Raw genomic sequence first — 18,099 nt, 5'->3', positions numbered from 1 at the left:
CAGCTTTCTTACTTGCTGGAAGCCACCCTCCTCCCCAAAGTGCTCTCCTTCCTTGGCTCCAGTGATATGGCCATCTGATTCAAATTTATGTTGCTATGAACTTAAAATGCACTGAGGTAAATATAGGTACATGTATGTGAACCTGACGGTGATCACAAAGCAAAAATGTATAGTAAATAGACAAAAGAGTGGGATCTGAACATTACAATTGAGAAAGTTCTCAAACCACAGGGAAGAGAGAAAGAGAAGAAAGGAACAGAGAGAAACAACAGCCAAGAAACCACAAAATAGCATTAAGTACACACCTATCAGTAAGTACCTTAAATGTAAATGGACTAAATTCTCCCCCAACTGATTCCAGCATTTGGACTGGGACCCTCCCTCCTCAGGGGAGTTTGCCCCATGCTGTGGTTTTATTTCTGTGCTCTGAGTCCAGAGCTTCAGGTGAGCTGTGGACGCTCTCCACAGCTGCCCCATCCCACATGGACACTCTCCCCTTAGCGGAGACAAGCCCGGGCAAAGCCGGACCTTGGTGCCCACTTTCCAGCAATGAGCAAACCCACCAGGACAGCCCTTCCTGGCACGTAGCTCCACTATCAGGCACGGAATGTCAGAAGTCTGGGAGGCACCCTCGGTACCAGACTCCAACCGTCAGCAGTCCTGTTGTGTGAACGGACTGATGTCTGTCTCATCCTGTGTTCCTCACGGTCACTGCCCCAGTCCTGGGCCAGGCCCCCTCCTTCCTCACCTGGGTGTGGCCTGAGCCACACGACAACCTCAATGCTGCTGTCCCTGTTCCCAGTGGGCCATCTCTCTCAGGGGTACCCATTCCTGCCCCCGACGGGCTATCTCATGCAGCAGTGCCCATCCCTGCTCCCGGTGGGCCATCTCACGTGGTGGTGCCTGTCCCTGTTCCCCGAGTGCACAGCACACACAGGCCAGACCCTGGGCTTCCTGCCCAGCCACCCCTCCACCCTTTCTCTGGAACTGGGGCCACCATTCCTGCCACTCCTCCTGGCCCCGCTGGCCCTGTCCTGTGCCTGGCCCTCTGCCAGGACGTTCCTCCCAGCAGTACCTGTAACCAGCTCCTCCCTGCTCTGTGGGCATTGTGTGTTCGTTGTGCAGTGATGGAGGTGCCCGAGCTGATCCTTTGCCCACACTGAGGGAACCAGCGGCTTGGTTTCTGTTTTCTAACACAGTGTAGACCGATCGCTGTGTAATACTTGATAAACATGGGTTATAGAGAAAACAGAAAAACAAAGACCTGGTGGACGTTCCCCTTTAGATGATTAGATATGATGGTATTAAAATTGTATTTTAATAGAAATGGAAAACAGGGGTGCCTGGGTGGCTCAGTGGGTTAAAGCCTCTGCCTTCGGCTCAGGTCATGATCCCAGAGTCCTGGGATCGAGCCCCACATTAGGCTCTCTGCTCAGCGGGGAGCCTGCTTCCTCCTCTCTCTCTCTCTGCCTGCCTCTCTGCCAACTTGTGATCTCTGTCTGTCAAATAAATAAATAAAATCTTTAAAAAAAGAAAAGAAAGAAAGAAATGGAAAACACTCTTGGATGTTACAAGGTCAACTTGAAGGTCAGATTGCTACAGCCATTTCTCATTGGTTCCTCGTGTTGTGGACTAGAAGCACATGGTCAGGGTGCCTGCATTGGGCTGCGGTCCCATGGGCCATGGTGGAGACTAGCTGCTCCCCTGTAGCCTGCTCCCTCCCAGGCATCCTGCACCAAGAGCCCCTCTCGCCTGGGCTACGTTGCAGCCAAGGTGGTGGTCAGGCTTCGCTGACGGCAGCTTCTCCTGGCTGTTCGACTGCCCCAGGGGAAGGAGCTCCAGACCTGCCTGCAATTCTGGGGCACAATGGGGAGACAACAGCTGAGTCTTCAGGGGGGCCCTGGCGGTTTCCTATCTCCATTTGCTGGAGCGAATCTGACCTTTGGAGTTGGGGTGTGGCTGGAGACCAAACCATGTTGCCAAACCATGGTGTCAGGGCTCTGGAGACAAGCAGGCCCAGCAGGGTGCGTGCAAATGTGCACTACTGTGTATATCTGTGATTGTGTTCGTGTATGTGATGCGTGGAATCCTAGTGTGTGTCCCTACTGTGTACATACACGTAATCACTACACATACACACACGGTATGTGGATACTGTCTGTGCATGTGTGCCTCGTGTACACATGTTGAATCCTAGCATGCGTGTGTGTATGTGCACGCGCTTGTGTGTATACAGCATATATGTAACCCTTGTGTATATGTTCGCATTGTGTCTGTGACCCTGGAACAGATGTGCATATGCATGTTCTGTGTACACATCTGTGATCACAATGCGTATAATCTACTGTGTGTGTGTGCGTGCGCATGCACGTGCAAGAGATCATAGCAGCCAGGACATCCCAGGAGGCACCAATGTGCCATCTGTGAGCCTGAGGTCCTGGTGTGCCCTTGCTGTGATTCAGTCCAAGTCTGGAGGTGGAGCACCAGCGTCCCCAGTGTCCAAGGAGGCAGGAGAGGCTGTGCAGAGAAAGCAATTTCCTCCCCCTTTGCTGTTCTGCTCCATTCTGTTTGGGCCTTCTGCACGATGATGATGCCCCCGCACCGGGAGGGCCACCTCAATCTGTGACTCGGACACGAGTCTCCCCCACGGAACCACCTAACAGACCCAGAAGTAATGCTTTACCTGCTGTCGGGGCATCCTCGGCCCAGGGTCCCCAAATCATCCACGCAAGGGACTGGGACACATGGACCTCCCGGCGGGCTCAGTCCACCCACAGCCTGTCTCTCCTGCTCCTCTTCCTCGTGCCTGGCCCCATTCACCCCCTCGCGCATGACACAGGGATGCTGTGTCGGCTGTCTCAGCAGAGCCTGTAACCACCTGATGTCCCGACCCCAATGCTCACAAAGTCCTTGCCTGTAACTCATGATTTCTAGAGCTGTACGAGACATGGAGGGAAGCTGCCTTCCAGAAGAGTGTCTGTTCGCACCACCGTGGGTTCCGAGACCCGGTGGGTGGACCAGCAGGAGCTTTGGGTCTGTGGTTGCTCTTTGACTAGCAGTTTCCAGGAACCTGTGGGTGGTTTGCAAAGCTTGCCATGTGCATGAGGCCCCTGTGGTGGGTGCTGCCTGTCCATGTGGACGCATCTGCCTCTCGGGGGGATGGAGAGGAAGGGCCTGCAGCTGGCTGGATTATAATTAATGCTTCCGTTGTCCATCTTGACTCCTGACAGCGCACAGGCAGGGGGCTTCCTTGCCCCAAAGCTCATGGTTACTCAGGCGCGATTGTCAGAGATGCTGCAAGCTGTGAAGGGAAACACTTCCTTTTCAGGGCGCGTGCGTCTGCACCTGCCGCTGGTGTCGGGACTGAGGCTTCTGCCAGGGGGTGGCTCACACGTGGCCTCAGAGCAGATGCGGCTATGACACGTCAGTACGTGCATGCCGGTGGGGCGGGGGGAGTGTATCCCAGCTACATCAGGACCTGGTGGTGCCCAGCTGGGCCACTCTGGGCATTTGCGTCTTGCTGCTTCCGTGTTCCTGCCAGTCCTCATGGGCACCGGAGGGGTGAGGAATCACTTGTTCTCCTCATTACATGGGTGATGTAGCTAAAACCCCCAAAACCCAGACAAGCTGCCCAGCATGCCAGAGCTTGTCAGCTCGGAGCTGTGATTTGCACACAACTCTGGGAATGTCCACAGCCCATGCTTTTTTGTGCCACACTGCCTTGGTTTCTCTGCTGGATGGTTCATCTGTTCAACTTCGTCATTCTGTAACACGTTGTGGGACCCTATGCGTCCAGGTTGATGCAGTGATGGGGTAGTCCTTTGTCCTTGAGACCAAGGCTAGGAAGTCCTGCCGTGACCATGGCTCTCTGGGCCTAGGGAACATTATGGTAGTTTCCGATCCTAGTGGCTCTGGAACTTGCTTGGAGTGCCTGCTAGGAAAGAATCCCATGGGCCCATGTGTCCCTGACCATGGAAAGGGCCTTCCCTAGGCATAGTGCTTTGAGGTTCTGGGCTGTGGGGGCGGAGAGACGCAGGTGGAGGTCCCAGTTAGGCTGGTCTCACTGCAGATGTGGATGTTCCCCTGGGCAGCTCTGGGAAGGCGGCCTTCACTCCTCTGCCTCCAAGTCGGGGCAGTATTCCTGACCCTGCCTGCTGGCTTCTGCAACCTCAGGCCCCAACCACGACCTGTACTACCCTGCAGGCTGCCTCTCCCAGCCCCCCGCTCAGAGACTACAGGCTGGGCCAGTAGGGAGGTTGGCCCTGGGGTCCCAACCCCTGTGCCCTGGGACTTCCCAGGTGGTGTCTGAGTTTCCCTGGGCCCTGGCTTTTGCAGGCCAGTTCCAGCCTCTGCTGGGGACCCAGCAGCAGGACCACCACATGTGTCTGCACTGCGGGAGGGGGGGGGGCCTGCCGCTCTCTGTCAGCACGTAAGCAGTCCCCGCAGGCGTTCCTCTCTCTAGCTTCTTGGCTCCTGGCTGGCCCTGGCTGCCCACTCACGTGATGTCAGAACAGCCCCCAGACTCTCCTGTCCTATAGGTGAGGACACGAAGGCTCAGTGGTGAGAGGCCACTCAGCAGCCAGGCAGGTCCCGTGGGCTTCTGCTTCCCCATCTCCGCCAAGAGCCTGGCAGATCTCACTGCCTGTTGTTTGCAGGCCTGGAAGAGGGTGTGAAGGGGCCTCTCACCCCACGCCTGTGAGCGGCTCTGTGCCCGGGGACCCATCTTTCTGGTGGGCCCTGGGGCTCCCTGCACACATGGTCTGCATGTGGGGGCTCCCATGCGCTGGGTGGTGGGCTTCCACGGATGTAGATTTGACGCAGGTCCCCATAGAATCTGTGCTGTGTCTCCTAGGGATGTTTAAGCAGATTGGCAGCTCTGAGTCCTGAGAAGAAACTGGAAATGACGATTTCTTTCCCCTAAAATGGAAAATAGAAGAGTTGGAGAAACCGTAAATCGCGCAGGGTAGGAAAAGCTTTCACTGTACTGGGAAGAGCGTCAAGGCCGGGAGAGGCTGTGTGACCTCCGGGAGGTCACACAGTGTGTGTTGGCTGAGCCAAGCCCAGGACCCAGGCTCCTTCCAAACCACCTGCTGTCCCGCAGGGGCCAGCCCGAGGTCTGCATGCAGCCGGCAGGGTTGAGCCTCACCCCCTGCAGGGCCCGTGGGGACCGGGATGGGGACACCCAGGGAGGTGGACAGCCCCCATGTTGGCTGCAGCAGAGTAGACTGGGGCTCGCTGCTCCTGTCATACGGGCTTCCTCTGTAAATATGCTAATCTCACCAACCTGGCTTTTGGGCGGGTGTCACGTGTCATTAACACAGTCTCTCGATGGGGTCCCCGAGACACGCATGCTCTCCGCTGTGGGAGATGACGCTCTGCTTTACCAGGGGCTGCCGACGCCGGCCGGCTGTGCTCAGTGTGTTTAGCAGGTTCCCGGTGACCCCACGGGGGAGAGGTCTGGTGGTGCACATCCAGACGCCCCTTCCTGCTGGATGTGCGTCCTGACCGGCCAGCGGGCGGGCCATGGTGCTGACGCTGCTCTTCTCCCTGTCACCCCAGTGTGCCCGCTGCCTCCAACAGTGACTCATGGTGATTTCGTCTGCCACCCGCGGCCCTGTGAGCGCTACAGCCACGGGACTGTGGTGGAGTTCTCTTGCGACGCCGGCTACAGCCTCACCAGCGACTACAAGTACATCACTTGCCAGTACGGGCAGTGGTTCCCCTCCTACCAGGTCTACTGCATCCAGTCAGGTAAGCACGGACCACCTGGCCCATGCCGCGCTCGGTGGCCACCGGCCATGTGCTCCCTCCAGTTCCAGGGTCAGGGACACGGCGCAGAGACTCCTCTCCGTGTGTGCCCGTCCCTGGGGAGGAGGGACAGCAGCTTCTGTCTGCCCCCAGCCTGTCCCTCCCGGGGGCAGGGACCTCAGCCGTTCTCTCCTGTATAACCCAAACCCAGCCGTCCTCTCCTGTGTGAGGACGATTGTCACAACCCACAGGATGGCATCTCAGGGAACACCTGGTCTCACAGATGAACGCCCAGGACCCTTGCAAACATTGGTGCTTCTTGGCGCATAGTGAATCCCTGGCCTCAGGAATCCAGGGTAGTGAGTGGGAGACAGAGACCAGGCACTCAGCCTCCCACCGTGTCCCGCACGCCCACCCCTGCCCACTCGCCCCAGCGTTTCCTGCCACAGCAGTAGTGATGGCCATTGTCTGTGGGGGCAGCGCCTCATGACACGGGGCCCTTGGAGGCCCTTGGATGGCAGTGGGAGTCCGAGCATGATGTGTTCGGAGGTGGCGGCAGCAAGGGAGGATGGTAGGGGGCAGATAGCGCAGCCTGGGCTGCGGGGGTGGGAAGTGCCTTGGAAGGTAGTCAGCTGCCCCTTTTGCAGGTGTGCTGATGGCCAGAGGCGGTGGAGGGCGAGGGCCATGGCGCGCTCACCCTGCATCCCTCTGTCCCTTTCTTCAACCTTTCTGGGGTACATTGCAAGCTCACTTCCCCGGGGAGACGGACTCACCCTCCCCTGCCAGAGAGGCAGGAGTGTTTCTGGCTGGGCGCCCACTCTCAGCCCCATGGGGAACACGCCCCTGAGGGTCCGTGGAACCAGCAGAGGCCACAGAGCCAAAGGAGCGTGGGCCATAGATTCTGCATGTGGGGAGCCCCAGACGCATGTGATAAGCATGTTGTTTCCCAGATCATCGAGCACGGGGACACATGGCCACCCCAGTCCTGAGGGCTCACACGCCACTCTGTTCTCTCCCCGGCAGAGCAAACATGGCCCAGCGCCCATGAGACCCTCCTGACTACGTGGAAGATCGTGGCATTCACGGCGACCAGCGTGCTGCTGGTGCTGCTGCTTGTCATCCTGGCCAGGATGTTCCAGACCAAGTGCAAGGCCCACTTCCCCACTAGGTGAGCGCTGGGCTCTGGTGCCTTGGGGCGGGGGAGGCGGGGGTGGTGGTGGTGAGAGCAGAGGGTCCCGGATCAGGCCAGGCAGATGGGGGAGAGCTGGGAGCAGGTGTCTGGGGCCACGTGGGCTGGATGGGACTCGCCTCCCTCTCTCCCACCTCCCTGTGAACCCCGGGAGCTGTGGGGTGTGGTGAAGGGGTGCACAGAGTCAGGACTGCCATCATGCAGGGCCCCCCGCGACCCCATTCCCATCGCCGCAATATACATGGGGACCACAGGACGGATAAAGTCATGGACCTAATTAGGAGATGCTGTGAAGATACGTGACACAGCAGAGATTCAAGAACAGCCTGTCTGGAAGTCTCTGGAGGGCGACCTGGTTCTGGGTCAGGCATGGGGGAGGGGCAGGACCTGCTAGTCCTTGCTCCACCCATGCACGGAGATGCTTGGGGCTCATGCCTCTGTTGTCCCCATGGCCATCACAGAAGAGCAGTTCACCAGGAAGCAAGTACACCAGCTCCTCCGCGACAACAGGGCCGTCACCATAGCTGCTTGCCGGCCTCGTTCCTGGGAGAAGACGTTGCTGGGAGAGCCAGCAATGAGTGTATGGCCATCCGGAGGCGGATGGCAGTGCCCTGGCCACCCTCCCTGACACCAGCTGCCTCCAGCCACCTCCCTCCACGGAGTCCTGAGTGTCTTGGGGCTCCTGTGCCCTTGCTGGCCTCCCCTCCGGGAATTCTCATTTCCAGAAAACATGTGTCTTCGCACACGGGACACTGTCACCCCCAGAGCTGTGCGTGCCACCCATCAAAGGGGGCGCTGGTAGTGGAGAAGGGGTCTCTGATGAATCACCTCCCTCCCTTGCCTCCAGGGGCATCCGGGACAGTCATTCCTGCTCTTCCTCCCCAAGAGGGTCTTCAGGGAACCCGTTCCACAAGGGGTCTGTAAAGTGACCCCAGACTCTTCCGCGTGAGCATCTCTGTCTTAGAGAAATCCCTGGTTTGGGAAAAACCGTGCTCCGCTGTCCGGGTAGAAGAGCACGTTCCTCGGAGCAAGCCCAGGACAGACTCCTCCTTGGGCGCATGGATGTGGGCCCTGGAGAGCTGCTCAACCAGCGCATGGAGGGGCTGAGCGCTGTGGGGGCTGTGGACAGGGCACGCCCCGGAGGAAGGGGACTGGCTCGTCCTGGGCACGAAGACAAGAGCCAGCGGCTCTCGAGGGCTGGCGGTGAGCTCGTCTTTCATCCCCGCCTTGTTTTCCGGGAGCATGGGCCTTGCTTCTCACTCTCTGGAAGTGCACCCCACGTTTCTGCAGACTTGGGCCTGGCACTGCCCTCCTCCAGTGCTGCATCCAGACACGGCATTTCCTTGGGCTTCGGAGCCCCTGCTCCCAGCACTCTGCAACGAGGGTCTGCCCGCCGGACGCCCGTCTTCGTTCCTGGTTGGTCTAGTCCTGGCGGCAGCACTCGCGTGGGGGCCCCACAGAGGAGCCAGCCAGTCCACTGGGGCCACTGGGGCCCCATGGGGACCAGGGAGGTGTGAAGAGGTGGTCAGTCGGGGCCTGTGGGATGACAGAATGTGCAGGGGCGAGGCCAGCAGCTGGAGCCACATGGGGGACCCTCCCGGCCCCACAGAGAACACGGCCCCTGCTGGTGGCCCCGTGTGGCTCTGGATCAGGAGGCTGCTGGGTCAGGGGTTGGAGCTGGGCCCACATAACCCACCGGTCAGACAGTGAGGGAAGTCTCAGAGCTTTCCTCTTATCCCTTTGACTAAAATTGTGAGCAAAATGGCCTCAGTAGCACAGGGGGTCCCTTCCCTGGTGGGGCACGGGGTCCTGGTTTCCTGTCAGTCTGTGGCGTCTTCTATGCCTAGCAGGCTCCACAAGGGGTCCTCTGGGGGCCCAGTAGACAGAGGCCAGAGATGGGAAGGAGGAACCCCAAGGGGGCACGGGGGCCCAAGACCGAGGAGGACGCTGCAGGCGGAATGTGGCCGTGGGACAGAGCGCTGCCGTGGGCCAGAGAGGGCCCAGGAAGGAGGCTGGTCCTTCCGCAGGAGCTCCATGTAGGCTCTCATCGGGGGCACAGAGGGCACTGGTGGCCTCCATCCAGGGGACGTGCTGTCTGATCTGTGGACACTGCTTTCCTTCACCCAGGGGGCCCCCGCGGAGCTCCAGCAGTGACCCGGACTTTGTGGTGGTGGACGGTGTGCCTGTCATGCTTCCATCCTACGATGAGGTTGTGAATGGAGGTATGAGGGCGTCAGGCCCAGGGTACCTGGCCTCCGTGGGCCAGGCCTGCCCCTTGCCAGTGGATGATCAGAGCCCCCCAGCATACCCTGGCTCAGGGGACATGGACATGGGCACGGGGGGGTCAGAAGCCTGTGACAGCGGCTCAGCCTCCTCTGAGCTGCTCCAGAGTCTGTATTCACCTTCTGTGTGCTTGGGGGGCACACACCCTGACAGCGTGGACATGGGGGCTGGCACGACAGGAGAGACGGCGTCCAGCAGTCCGGGCATCGACCTTGCAGATGGTGAGTTTTGGCCCCACACCCGGCGCCAGGCCTCTCTGCAGCCTGAGCCGCTGCTTGTTGCTCTCTCTGTGTGTGTCCAGGCCATCCAGAGTGGGAGGGCTGCGGGGGCCCGTTCTTGGTTTCATAGTCTCCACGAGAACCAGGATGCATCCTTCCCTGTTCCTGCTTTGGACAGGGCTCTGGGGGCTCTCAGAGACGGTCACCACGCACATGAGCAGGGGCTGGGTATGTACAGTAGGGCGGCCCCGGAGAAGCCTTATACAGGAGGGGCGCTCTCAGCAGGTGGGAGCTAACAGGCACGTGTGCTTGGCCGTTCACAGCTCATGGGGAAGAGACCCAGCTGTGTCCCCGGGGAGGCATACAGCACACGGTGCACGCAGGACCATCTGTCCCGCCAGTGGCCAAAGCTGCCCGGAGATGGCTTCTCTCCTGCATGCCCGCTGTCCCTGTGTCCCCACATCCTGCCTTTCATCTGACTTGACTCCGAAGGGCACATGGTTCAAGTCTTTCAACATTTCATTTTTCATGAGCTAGGTGTAAGATTTTCCACCAGAGGAGTGGTTTCTGTGATTATTAACTGATAAGTGTAGAACTTAACATTTTCTTTTCACTGACACCAGGAATCATTGATATTGTAGTCAAGCTTTTAATCCCCGATGCTTGCGGCTGAGTTAGTAACTGTCTGTCCTCTCACAGAGATCCCGCTAATGGAAGATGACCCGTGACACGGCTGCCGTGTGGCAGGCTCTGGGGCACGTGGGGGCTTTTCCTTAATCCGACACAGTACTGGATGCGTGAGAGAGGAATGGAAGGACACAGGCAGACTCTACTTCCTGGAACCTCATCCACAAGTGTAGTTGAGCAGCCCTGAGCCGTCCTTTGGTGAAACACAGTCATTTTCTGTGTCACGGGCTGGTGCACCACCATGCTCTGGGTGTCTCGTGTTCGGGACTTTGTGGACGGTCGGATATGCTCGGACGTGTCTCCTGGTGGACAGGATTACAAGGCAGCATTCAGCATGACATCTCAAGGTGTCCCTTGACCGTGTGTCTTGAGAGTTGCAAGTCCACTTCCAACGCTTGTTACGATGTGGCTCCCACTCCCAGAATGCAGCCGTATGTTTATTGTCCAAAACAGAACCTGTTTCTGTAAACATGCTCCTCCTCCAAATAAAGTATGAGGCTGGGTTTTTTTCTTTCTGTTTCATCTGCGAAGTGTGCAGGCTGGCCTCCCGGCCCAGGCCACTACCCCGCTTCCCTCCCACTCCGGGGCCGTGCGCCTCTGCCGGGAGGACCCCCAGGCCCACTGGTGCTGTTTCTGAGAAAATGATACAGAAATGTCTCCTCGAACATGCTGATCTGTGGATTTGATGTCTGTCCTCCTCTGGGCTGTGGGTAAATAGAGATAAAACTCTGATCCATAATATTCTCCATCGTCAGAGCACCAAGCGGAAGCTTGGTCTAATCCTGTTTTATCCTGACACAGACTGATTGAAAGTTAATAACATGACATTTTGAAGCATGGCTTTCATAGTGGAGCGGGACAGGCCCAGGAGGGGTGGTGACCCTGATAACCAGGGCTTGAGGCAACGGCTGTGAGGGGCTCCTGAGCCGGCCTGAGCGGAGGGAGCATTGCATGCACGAGGAACAACGTTTAATTACGGGAACTTCTGCACAACTTGCACCACAAGGTACACAGAATGAGCTGGTTTTCATGAGTGTTTGTGCTTAAATGTCCCCCTGCCCACCAGGAGGCAGAGGGCGTGGGCGGCTGGGGTGCCAGGGTCCACTGTGGGCTGCCTCTTCCAGGCAGCTGCCCCAGGGGCCAGGCCTTCCCCATGCCTGTGCCTGTCCTCCCTTCGCGCCTCCTCACCACCCCCAAGTGGAGGGCATGTCTCTGACACCAGCTGGCGGGCCCCTCACTTTTTGGAAGAGGGCAGGTGGGAAGGGGGCAGGTCTGGCCTTGCCTCCTTCTGGGAGGTGTTCTCCTCCCAAACTAGCGAGCAGCCCCCTGACCCCTGTCAGCTGAGCACAGGGTGCCCCCCAACCCCTGCACCTGGAGTTAGGTAGTCACACATCCGGGCATCAGCGGCAACTGTGCTGGAAGTGTAGCAGCCGGTTGCAAAGAGATGCCTGCTCCTCTAACGGGATCCCCTGCACCCCCTCAGTCCCTTTAGCTTCTGGCTGTAGTCTCGCCCACAAATGCTGCTTGCTGTGACTTCTCATCTCGGTGAGGTTGTGTGGCAGGAGAGAACACCTATGACATCCCCCACACGTCCTGGTCCTGGCTTCACATGAAAGTTCAGGAAGGTCCTCTGACTCTGACACCCTGGGGACCAGTTAGCAATCAGGCTGGGGTCCCGGGTTGGGGAGAGCACCCTCCCCAGCTCCGCACTCTGCCCTGGGGAAAGGAGTCTCCTGAGACTGGAGCCTGCAGCCCAGAGCCCCGACTGCCTGTGGTCTACCCATGGTGCCCCTGGTTTCCAGGAACCAGAGGGGAGTTCTCTGCTGCAAGTCCAGCCGACATCCCAGGACATCCTCACACTTCACTGCCATGAGGCTTGTTTTAATTGGAAAGTTTGACTTGCTGGTGTGTGCCCTTCAGAGCCTTCCCCGCCAGCGTGCGCCTGTCCTGGCAGCCGCACGAGACTGCCTCCCACTCCCTGGCCACGCAGCAGGCCCAGGCCAGTGGGGAGTCCGAGGCTTGCGGCCCCACCTGCTGGGTCCAGATGCCCCTCGCGCTCCTGTGCTGCCGCCCTCCACACCCCAGGGCCTGGTGTCCCCATGGGGACAGCACAACATCATGGGACAGCATGGCTTGGTCGCAGCCACCTTCCCACTTCCAGTCCCGCCTCTGCCACTAACGCGCTGGGTGTTTGGATGACGGGTTGCCACCTGGGACCTCTGTCTCCTGATGTGGAAGTAAGAGCTGGCTCCCCTTTGGCCTTCCCTGCTGGGCTGTGGCGAGGGCAGCGAGCGCCGGACGCATACCCAGCAGATGTTGGTGAGCAATGGCTGTTCTCCCTGTTGCTGAGCATGGGTGAGGCTGTCACATGGCTCATTTCCAGACACCTCTCACCTGCCTGGGTCCCCGTGACCCTGAGAATGCTTGCAGGCGCACCGTGCCGGGGGTGCCCCCAGGGGGTGGGCAGAAAAGTCGGATGCCCTTTTCCCTGGGCCCATCCCCTCAGGAGCCCCTCCCTGGCTTCTGTATGCTGAGGCTTCCATGAAGGGGAAGGTGTCTGATTCTCAGAATTCTCTGGAAGCTTCAGCTCATGGAGGGCAGGACAACCTTGGGAATTTCCCTGAGGACTCCAAAGGACCCAGATCACCTCCACAGGCAGCTCCGTAGGTTAACATGAACACCACTTCCCTAATTTTATAGTCTGTCTCAAATGAAAGAATCTCACCCCTGGGCCAAAGGATTGATCACAGCCAAGACATGCCTCTCTTGCTGCTCAGGAAGGGCATGGTGATCTGGAATGGCTGGCTCACGGGGGCCTCCCCTGAGCACCTGAGGCTGTGCAAGGGGACTCAGGGATTATTGGTGTTTATAAGAACTGGTTGTTCAATGAATGAACAAATGCATAGTATCAAGTGTGGTTGACTGCTGGCTCAGCTTTTCAGTCTTGGGCAGCCATTCACTGCTACCCCCCTTCAATAAACCCATTACCTCTGAGTTTACAAGTCATTCAAAGACCAGCAGGAGGCATACTAGATCAGGAATGCTTTAATCAAGTCCTGAGGAGGGAGGATGACCATCGGAATACCAGCCAAAGGGAAGTGTGAAAGAACAGGTAGGTTTTGAATGACACAAATACTTTGTTAGAGGTGAATGTTTTAATAACAAGAGATAGGAGGTGAGGATCCCAAAGAGAGAACAACACTATGTTAACAAATATGAAAATGCATGAATTAAGATTTTTTGAAAGATTTTATTTATTTGACAGAGCAGGAAAGAGAACGAGAGAGAGGGAGAGTGTGTGAGCAGGGGGAGCAGCAGAGAGAGAGGGAGAAGCAGACTCCCTGCTGAGTAAGGGGCCCTAACCAGGGGACCCTGAGATCATGATCTGAGCCAAATTCAGATGTTTAACTGACTGAGCACCCAGGCACCTCAAAATAAGAATTTTTGAGGATCCAGGATCTTTGCTCACAGAGAGAAGAAAGGAAGTGTAAGTCAGGACAAGACCATGAACGACCTTGAAGAAACTCAGATTTTATTCCGTAACAATGTGGCACCTTTGAAGATTTTTGATAAGGGGGATGACCTGATGAGAGTCAAGGTTTGACAGAAAAGTCGCCGGCATAAGGGAGAGAACATACCAGCTGAGAGATGCCCTCCCTAGTTTGAAAGACTTTCAGTGTTTCCACTTGCAAAGCAATAATCAAGAACCATGTCCACCAGCAAAGCCTGGAAGCAGGGTTACTGCCACGGAAATGAGTTTCAGAGATGACATGAAGTGTCAGATTCCAGTGATGGATGGACTCCCAGGTGAGAGTCAAGGGTGTCGCTGAAGTATGCTGCTTCTGTCTGGGCCAACAACAAGAATGTGATGCCATGAAGAAGAGGGAATGGTGAAAATAACAAATTCTTTCCCATTTAGCCTGTCGTTTGTACACCTGACACATGCCCAGTTTTCTTGGTTCCATTCTGGAATGATAGGATATGAAAATTAAAATTATCTGCTATAGTGTTTTTCAAAGTCAGGTCCTCAGACTGCTGTTTCTCGACATGCACAAGTGATTTGATGAGCAAAACAATACATGTGAGCATAGTAAATACTCTGCAAAGTCCTGCAGTGAAAAAACCCTCTTCATTTTGTTTACAGTGAACTACTCCAAAAAATTAAGTTTTTCTAAACTTCTTAAAAACAAAACGTATGAATGAATGAATGAAGAACATATTTTGAGAAAAACCAATTTAGTCCAAACTCCTCATTTTGTAGATTAGAAAACCAAGCCCAGGGATACCCAGTGGCTTTTCCAAAGTCAGAGAACTTTTCAGAGTCAGGACTGGAATCTTCTTTCCAGAATTCTGTATGCAGTACTCTTCCTTCTGGGTTTCCAATTACTACAACGGTGATTTGTGCAGCCTCCCTGAACTGGAACCAGCCGGAGGGCAGAAGACGCTTTGGTCCTGCCTGCCCCTTCTCTCAGATCCCCTCCCTCCGCAGGCACAGAGCTCCCTCAAACCGTAGGCTTGGCTGCTCTTTCGACCTTCCCTTCCAACCTTTGCAGGGCTGAACAATACACATTCAACTGAGTAAATGAAAAGATCGCATTGGCTTTATTGAACAATTTATGAATTGGGCAGCATTCCATCTTCGAACTCCAGAAGAATGTGTGTCTCTCTAGTTAGAATGGACAAAATGAATAAGACAAGAAACAACAAGTGTTGGTGAGGATGTGGAGAAAAAGGAACCCTCTTACACTGTTGGTGGAAATGCAAGTTGGAGCAGTCACTTTGGAAAATGGTGTGGAGATTCCTTAACAAATTAAAAATAGAGCTTCCCTATGACTCTGCAATTGCACTACTAGGTATTTATCCCAAAGATACAGATGTAGTGAAAGAAGGGACATATTTACCCCAGTGTTCATAGCAGCAATGGCCACAATTGCCAAACAGTGGAAAGAGCCAAGATGCCCTTCAACAGATGAATGGATAAAGAAAATATGGTCTATACACACACACACACACACACACACACACACACACACACACACACTATGGAGTATTATGCCTCCATCAGAAAGAATGAATACCCAACTTTTTATCAACATGGATGGGACTGGAGGAGATTATGCTGAATAAATTAGTCAAGCAGAGAGAGTCAGTTATCATGGATTCACTTACTTGTGGAGCATAAGGAATAACAGAGAGTACGTTGGGAGAAGGGGAGGAGAATGGATTTGGGGGAAATTGGAGAGGGAGGCAAACCATGAGAGACTGTGGACTCTGAGAAACAAACTAAAGGTTTTGGAGGGGAGGAGGTTGGGGGTTGAGTGAGCCTGGTGGTGGGTATTAAGGAGGGCATGTATTGCATGGAGCACTGGGTGTGGTGCATAAACAATGAATCTTGGAACACTGAAAGAATTAAATTTAAAAAAAATGAATGTGTGTTTCTGTGTCAAGGTCATGCTGCCCTGATTATGATGGCTTTGTAATCTATCTTGAACTCTGGGACTGTGATGCCTTCAGCTTTGTTCTTCTTTGTCAATATTGCTTTAGCTATTTGGGGTATTTTGTGGTTCCATACAAAGTTCAGGATTCTTCAATCTAGTTCTGTCAAAAGTACTATTGGTATTTTGATAGGGATTGCACTGAATCTCTAGATGGCTTTGGGTAGTATCCACATTTTAATATTAATTCTTCCAATCTGTGAGTATGGTTTATCATTCCATTTATGTGTAAGTAGTGGTAACTTCTTAAAAAAAAACATGCTGGATAGCAACTGTATCAGGATTCTCCAAATGAAAAGAGTCAAGGGATTGGCTTATGGGATGTGGGGTTGGCACATGAAAATCCATAGGATAGGCCATCATTCTGGAGACTCAGGTGGGGTTTGATGCTGTGGTCATGACCCACAGAATTCTTTCCTCTTTGAGAAACCTCAGTTTTTGCTCTTAAGTCCCTTTGGCTAATTGGATGAAGCCCATCTCCATTATTGAGAACAATCTCTTTCATTTCAAGTCAACTTATTGTTGTTATTAACCACATCTACCAAACAACTTCACAGCACCACCTGGATTGTGCCTGAATAAATAGGTGGGTCCTAGACCCCAACTAAGCTGACACATAAAACTAACCATCATATAGCCAGTGAGGAAAAATGATATTTCAAGTTACTGACTAAAATCAGCATTAATTAATAAATTAGCATGAATAAAATCAATGAAGTTTCAAGAGCTACCTTTCTCACAATTTGAAGTTCTGAAGAAGCACTCCACCATCAACATAATCTTGGGCCCTGTCAGCGAAACTAAATTTTCCCCAAGACAACCAAAGACCATCATGAAATAGTTATCTTGGGACATGTTTTCTGCCAAAATTCAGTCAATTCCAAATAAAATTTTTGTGTCAACCTCTTCTCCCTGGTTTATGCAGCTGCTTGAGCAAGTAAAGAGGACAGAGTACATGTCTCAGAAAAGTAACATCTGCCTCCTTTTGGGTGATTTGTTGCAAGGTCCTTCGCATTCTTTTTCTCGGTATCAATATCACCCAATTTAACTCGTGTTGACAGAAGCATGTTTCTCTGTCCTTATCCCTGGTGTCAATGAGGCTATACAAGGAAATGTTTTTCCCTGAAAGGCATTCACCTTTTCCCCCTCTTTTGCCTCAAAAGCTGACTACTATGTTTGCTAGCACTTGGCATTGCTTTAAAAATGCCCTGAGAATAAAATTGATATGGTTGGCTTCATTTAGCTGTAGGGATAAGAAATAACTACATGGTGTGGTTGGAGGTGCTGAAGTTTGGCAAAGGTTAGAAACCTTCACAGGGATAATTGAAGGGCATCCTCATCAAGATCCCTATGAAGATGAAAAAGACCCAAACAACTTCTGGCTGGCTGCTAATCCAGGCAAAGACGGAAAGGTGGGAGACTGTGGCTGCCAAAGACCTTCCCTGATCATGGCAGATTTCCTGAATTTTCACTCTATGGATGAAAGGTTAGGTGACTCCATTATTAGATAGAAAAAATACAAAAACTGACTTTAACTTAACTGCTTTACAAGCCACAAAGTGTCAGAGAGTGACCCAGAATGTCAAGAATCAGAAAACCATTTGAATTTACTTTATTGATTCAAAAGATGTTTTGTTATATAATTAATTAAATTAGGCACTTTGGACTAAGCGAGAACCTAGCACCTGCTCGATATGGAAGTCAGTTAGATCCATAAAATGTCTAGGTCGCCTGAGTGGCTCAGTGTTAAGCCTCTGCCTTTAACTCAGGTCGAGATCTTAGGGTTCTCGAGGCCTGCATCAGGCTCTCTCTCAGTGGGGAGCCTGATTCCCCCCTCCCCCGCCCTTTGCCTGTCTCTATGCCTACTTGTGATTTTTCTCTGTCAAATAAATAAATAAAATCTTCTTAAAAAATTTAATGCAATCCCTAACAAAATTCCATCAGCAGTTTTCACAGAGCTGCTAGAAACAGTCCTAAAACTTCTATGGAACACAAAGACATTTTGTGTTTCTTTCTTTCTTTTTTTTTTTTTTAAAGTTTTTTTACTTATTTATTTGACAGAGAGAGAGGGATGACAAGTAGGCAGAGAGGCAGGCAGAGAGACAGAGGGGAAAGCAGGCTCCCTGCTTCCGAGCAGAGAGCCTGATGCAGGACTTGATCCCAGGACCCTGAGATCATGACCTGATCTGCAGGCAGAGGCTTAACCCTCTGAGCCACTCAGGCGTCCCAGACATTTTGTGTTTCTATGGAACACAAAATTTCTATGGACACAAAGAGGCGGGACCACAGCAGCAGCCCGTCCTCCCCACGCTGCTGGAAGTGCAGGGGTGTCCACACCCGCTGGGGGCATCAGAGGGCCGGCCCGGAAGTGCCTTAAGTATCCAGGCCAGCCTGCCGCATGGGATGGGCGCAACCGGAAGTGCGGGCAGGACGCCGGAAGTGCCGGAAATACGCGGGCAACGTCCGCAGGCGCTCACAG

At 54.2% G+C, this 18,099-nt stretch overlaps 1 protein-coding gene across 1 annotated transcript in view; it reads left to right on the top strand.

Moving 5' to 3' along the window:
- LOC309850527 (sushi domain-containing protein 4-like) overlaps nt 1–10,166 on the top strand; it is a gene marked incomplete at both ends in the record, with an annotated part of 37,871 nt that extends 27,705 nt beyond the window's left edge. The window contains 4 exons of the mRNA XM_082704562.1: nt 5,560–5,751; nt 6,772–6,916; nt 9,065–9,441; nt 10,138–10,166. Of these exons, the coding sequence (XP_082560688.1) occupies nt 5,560–5,751; nt 6,772–6,916; nt 9,065–9,441; nt 10,138–10,166 (743 nt within the window). The remainder of the gene's footprint in view (nt 1–5,559; nt 5,752–6,771; nt 6,917–9,064; nt 9,442–10,137) is intronic.
- Between the last annotated feature and the right edge of the window lie 7,933 nt (nt 10,167–18,099).

This window comes from Mustela nivalis, assembly GCF_964662115.1.
Source record: "Mustela nivalis genome assembly, chromosome: 16".
NCBI lineage: Eukaryota > Metazoa > Chordata > Mammalia > Carnivora > Mustelidae > Mustela > Mustela nivalis.
Note: the sequence above shows the minus strand (reverse complement) of the source record. Positions and strands in the feature narration are given on the sequence as shown.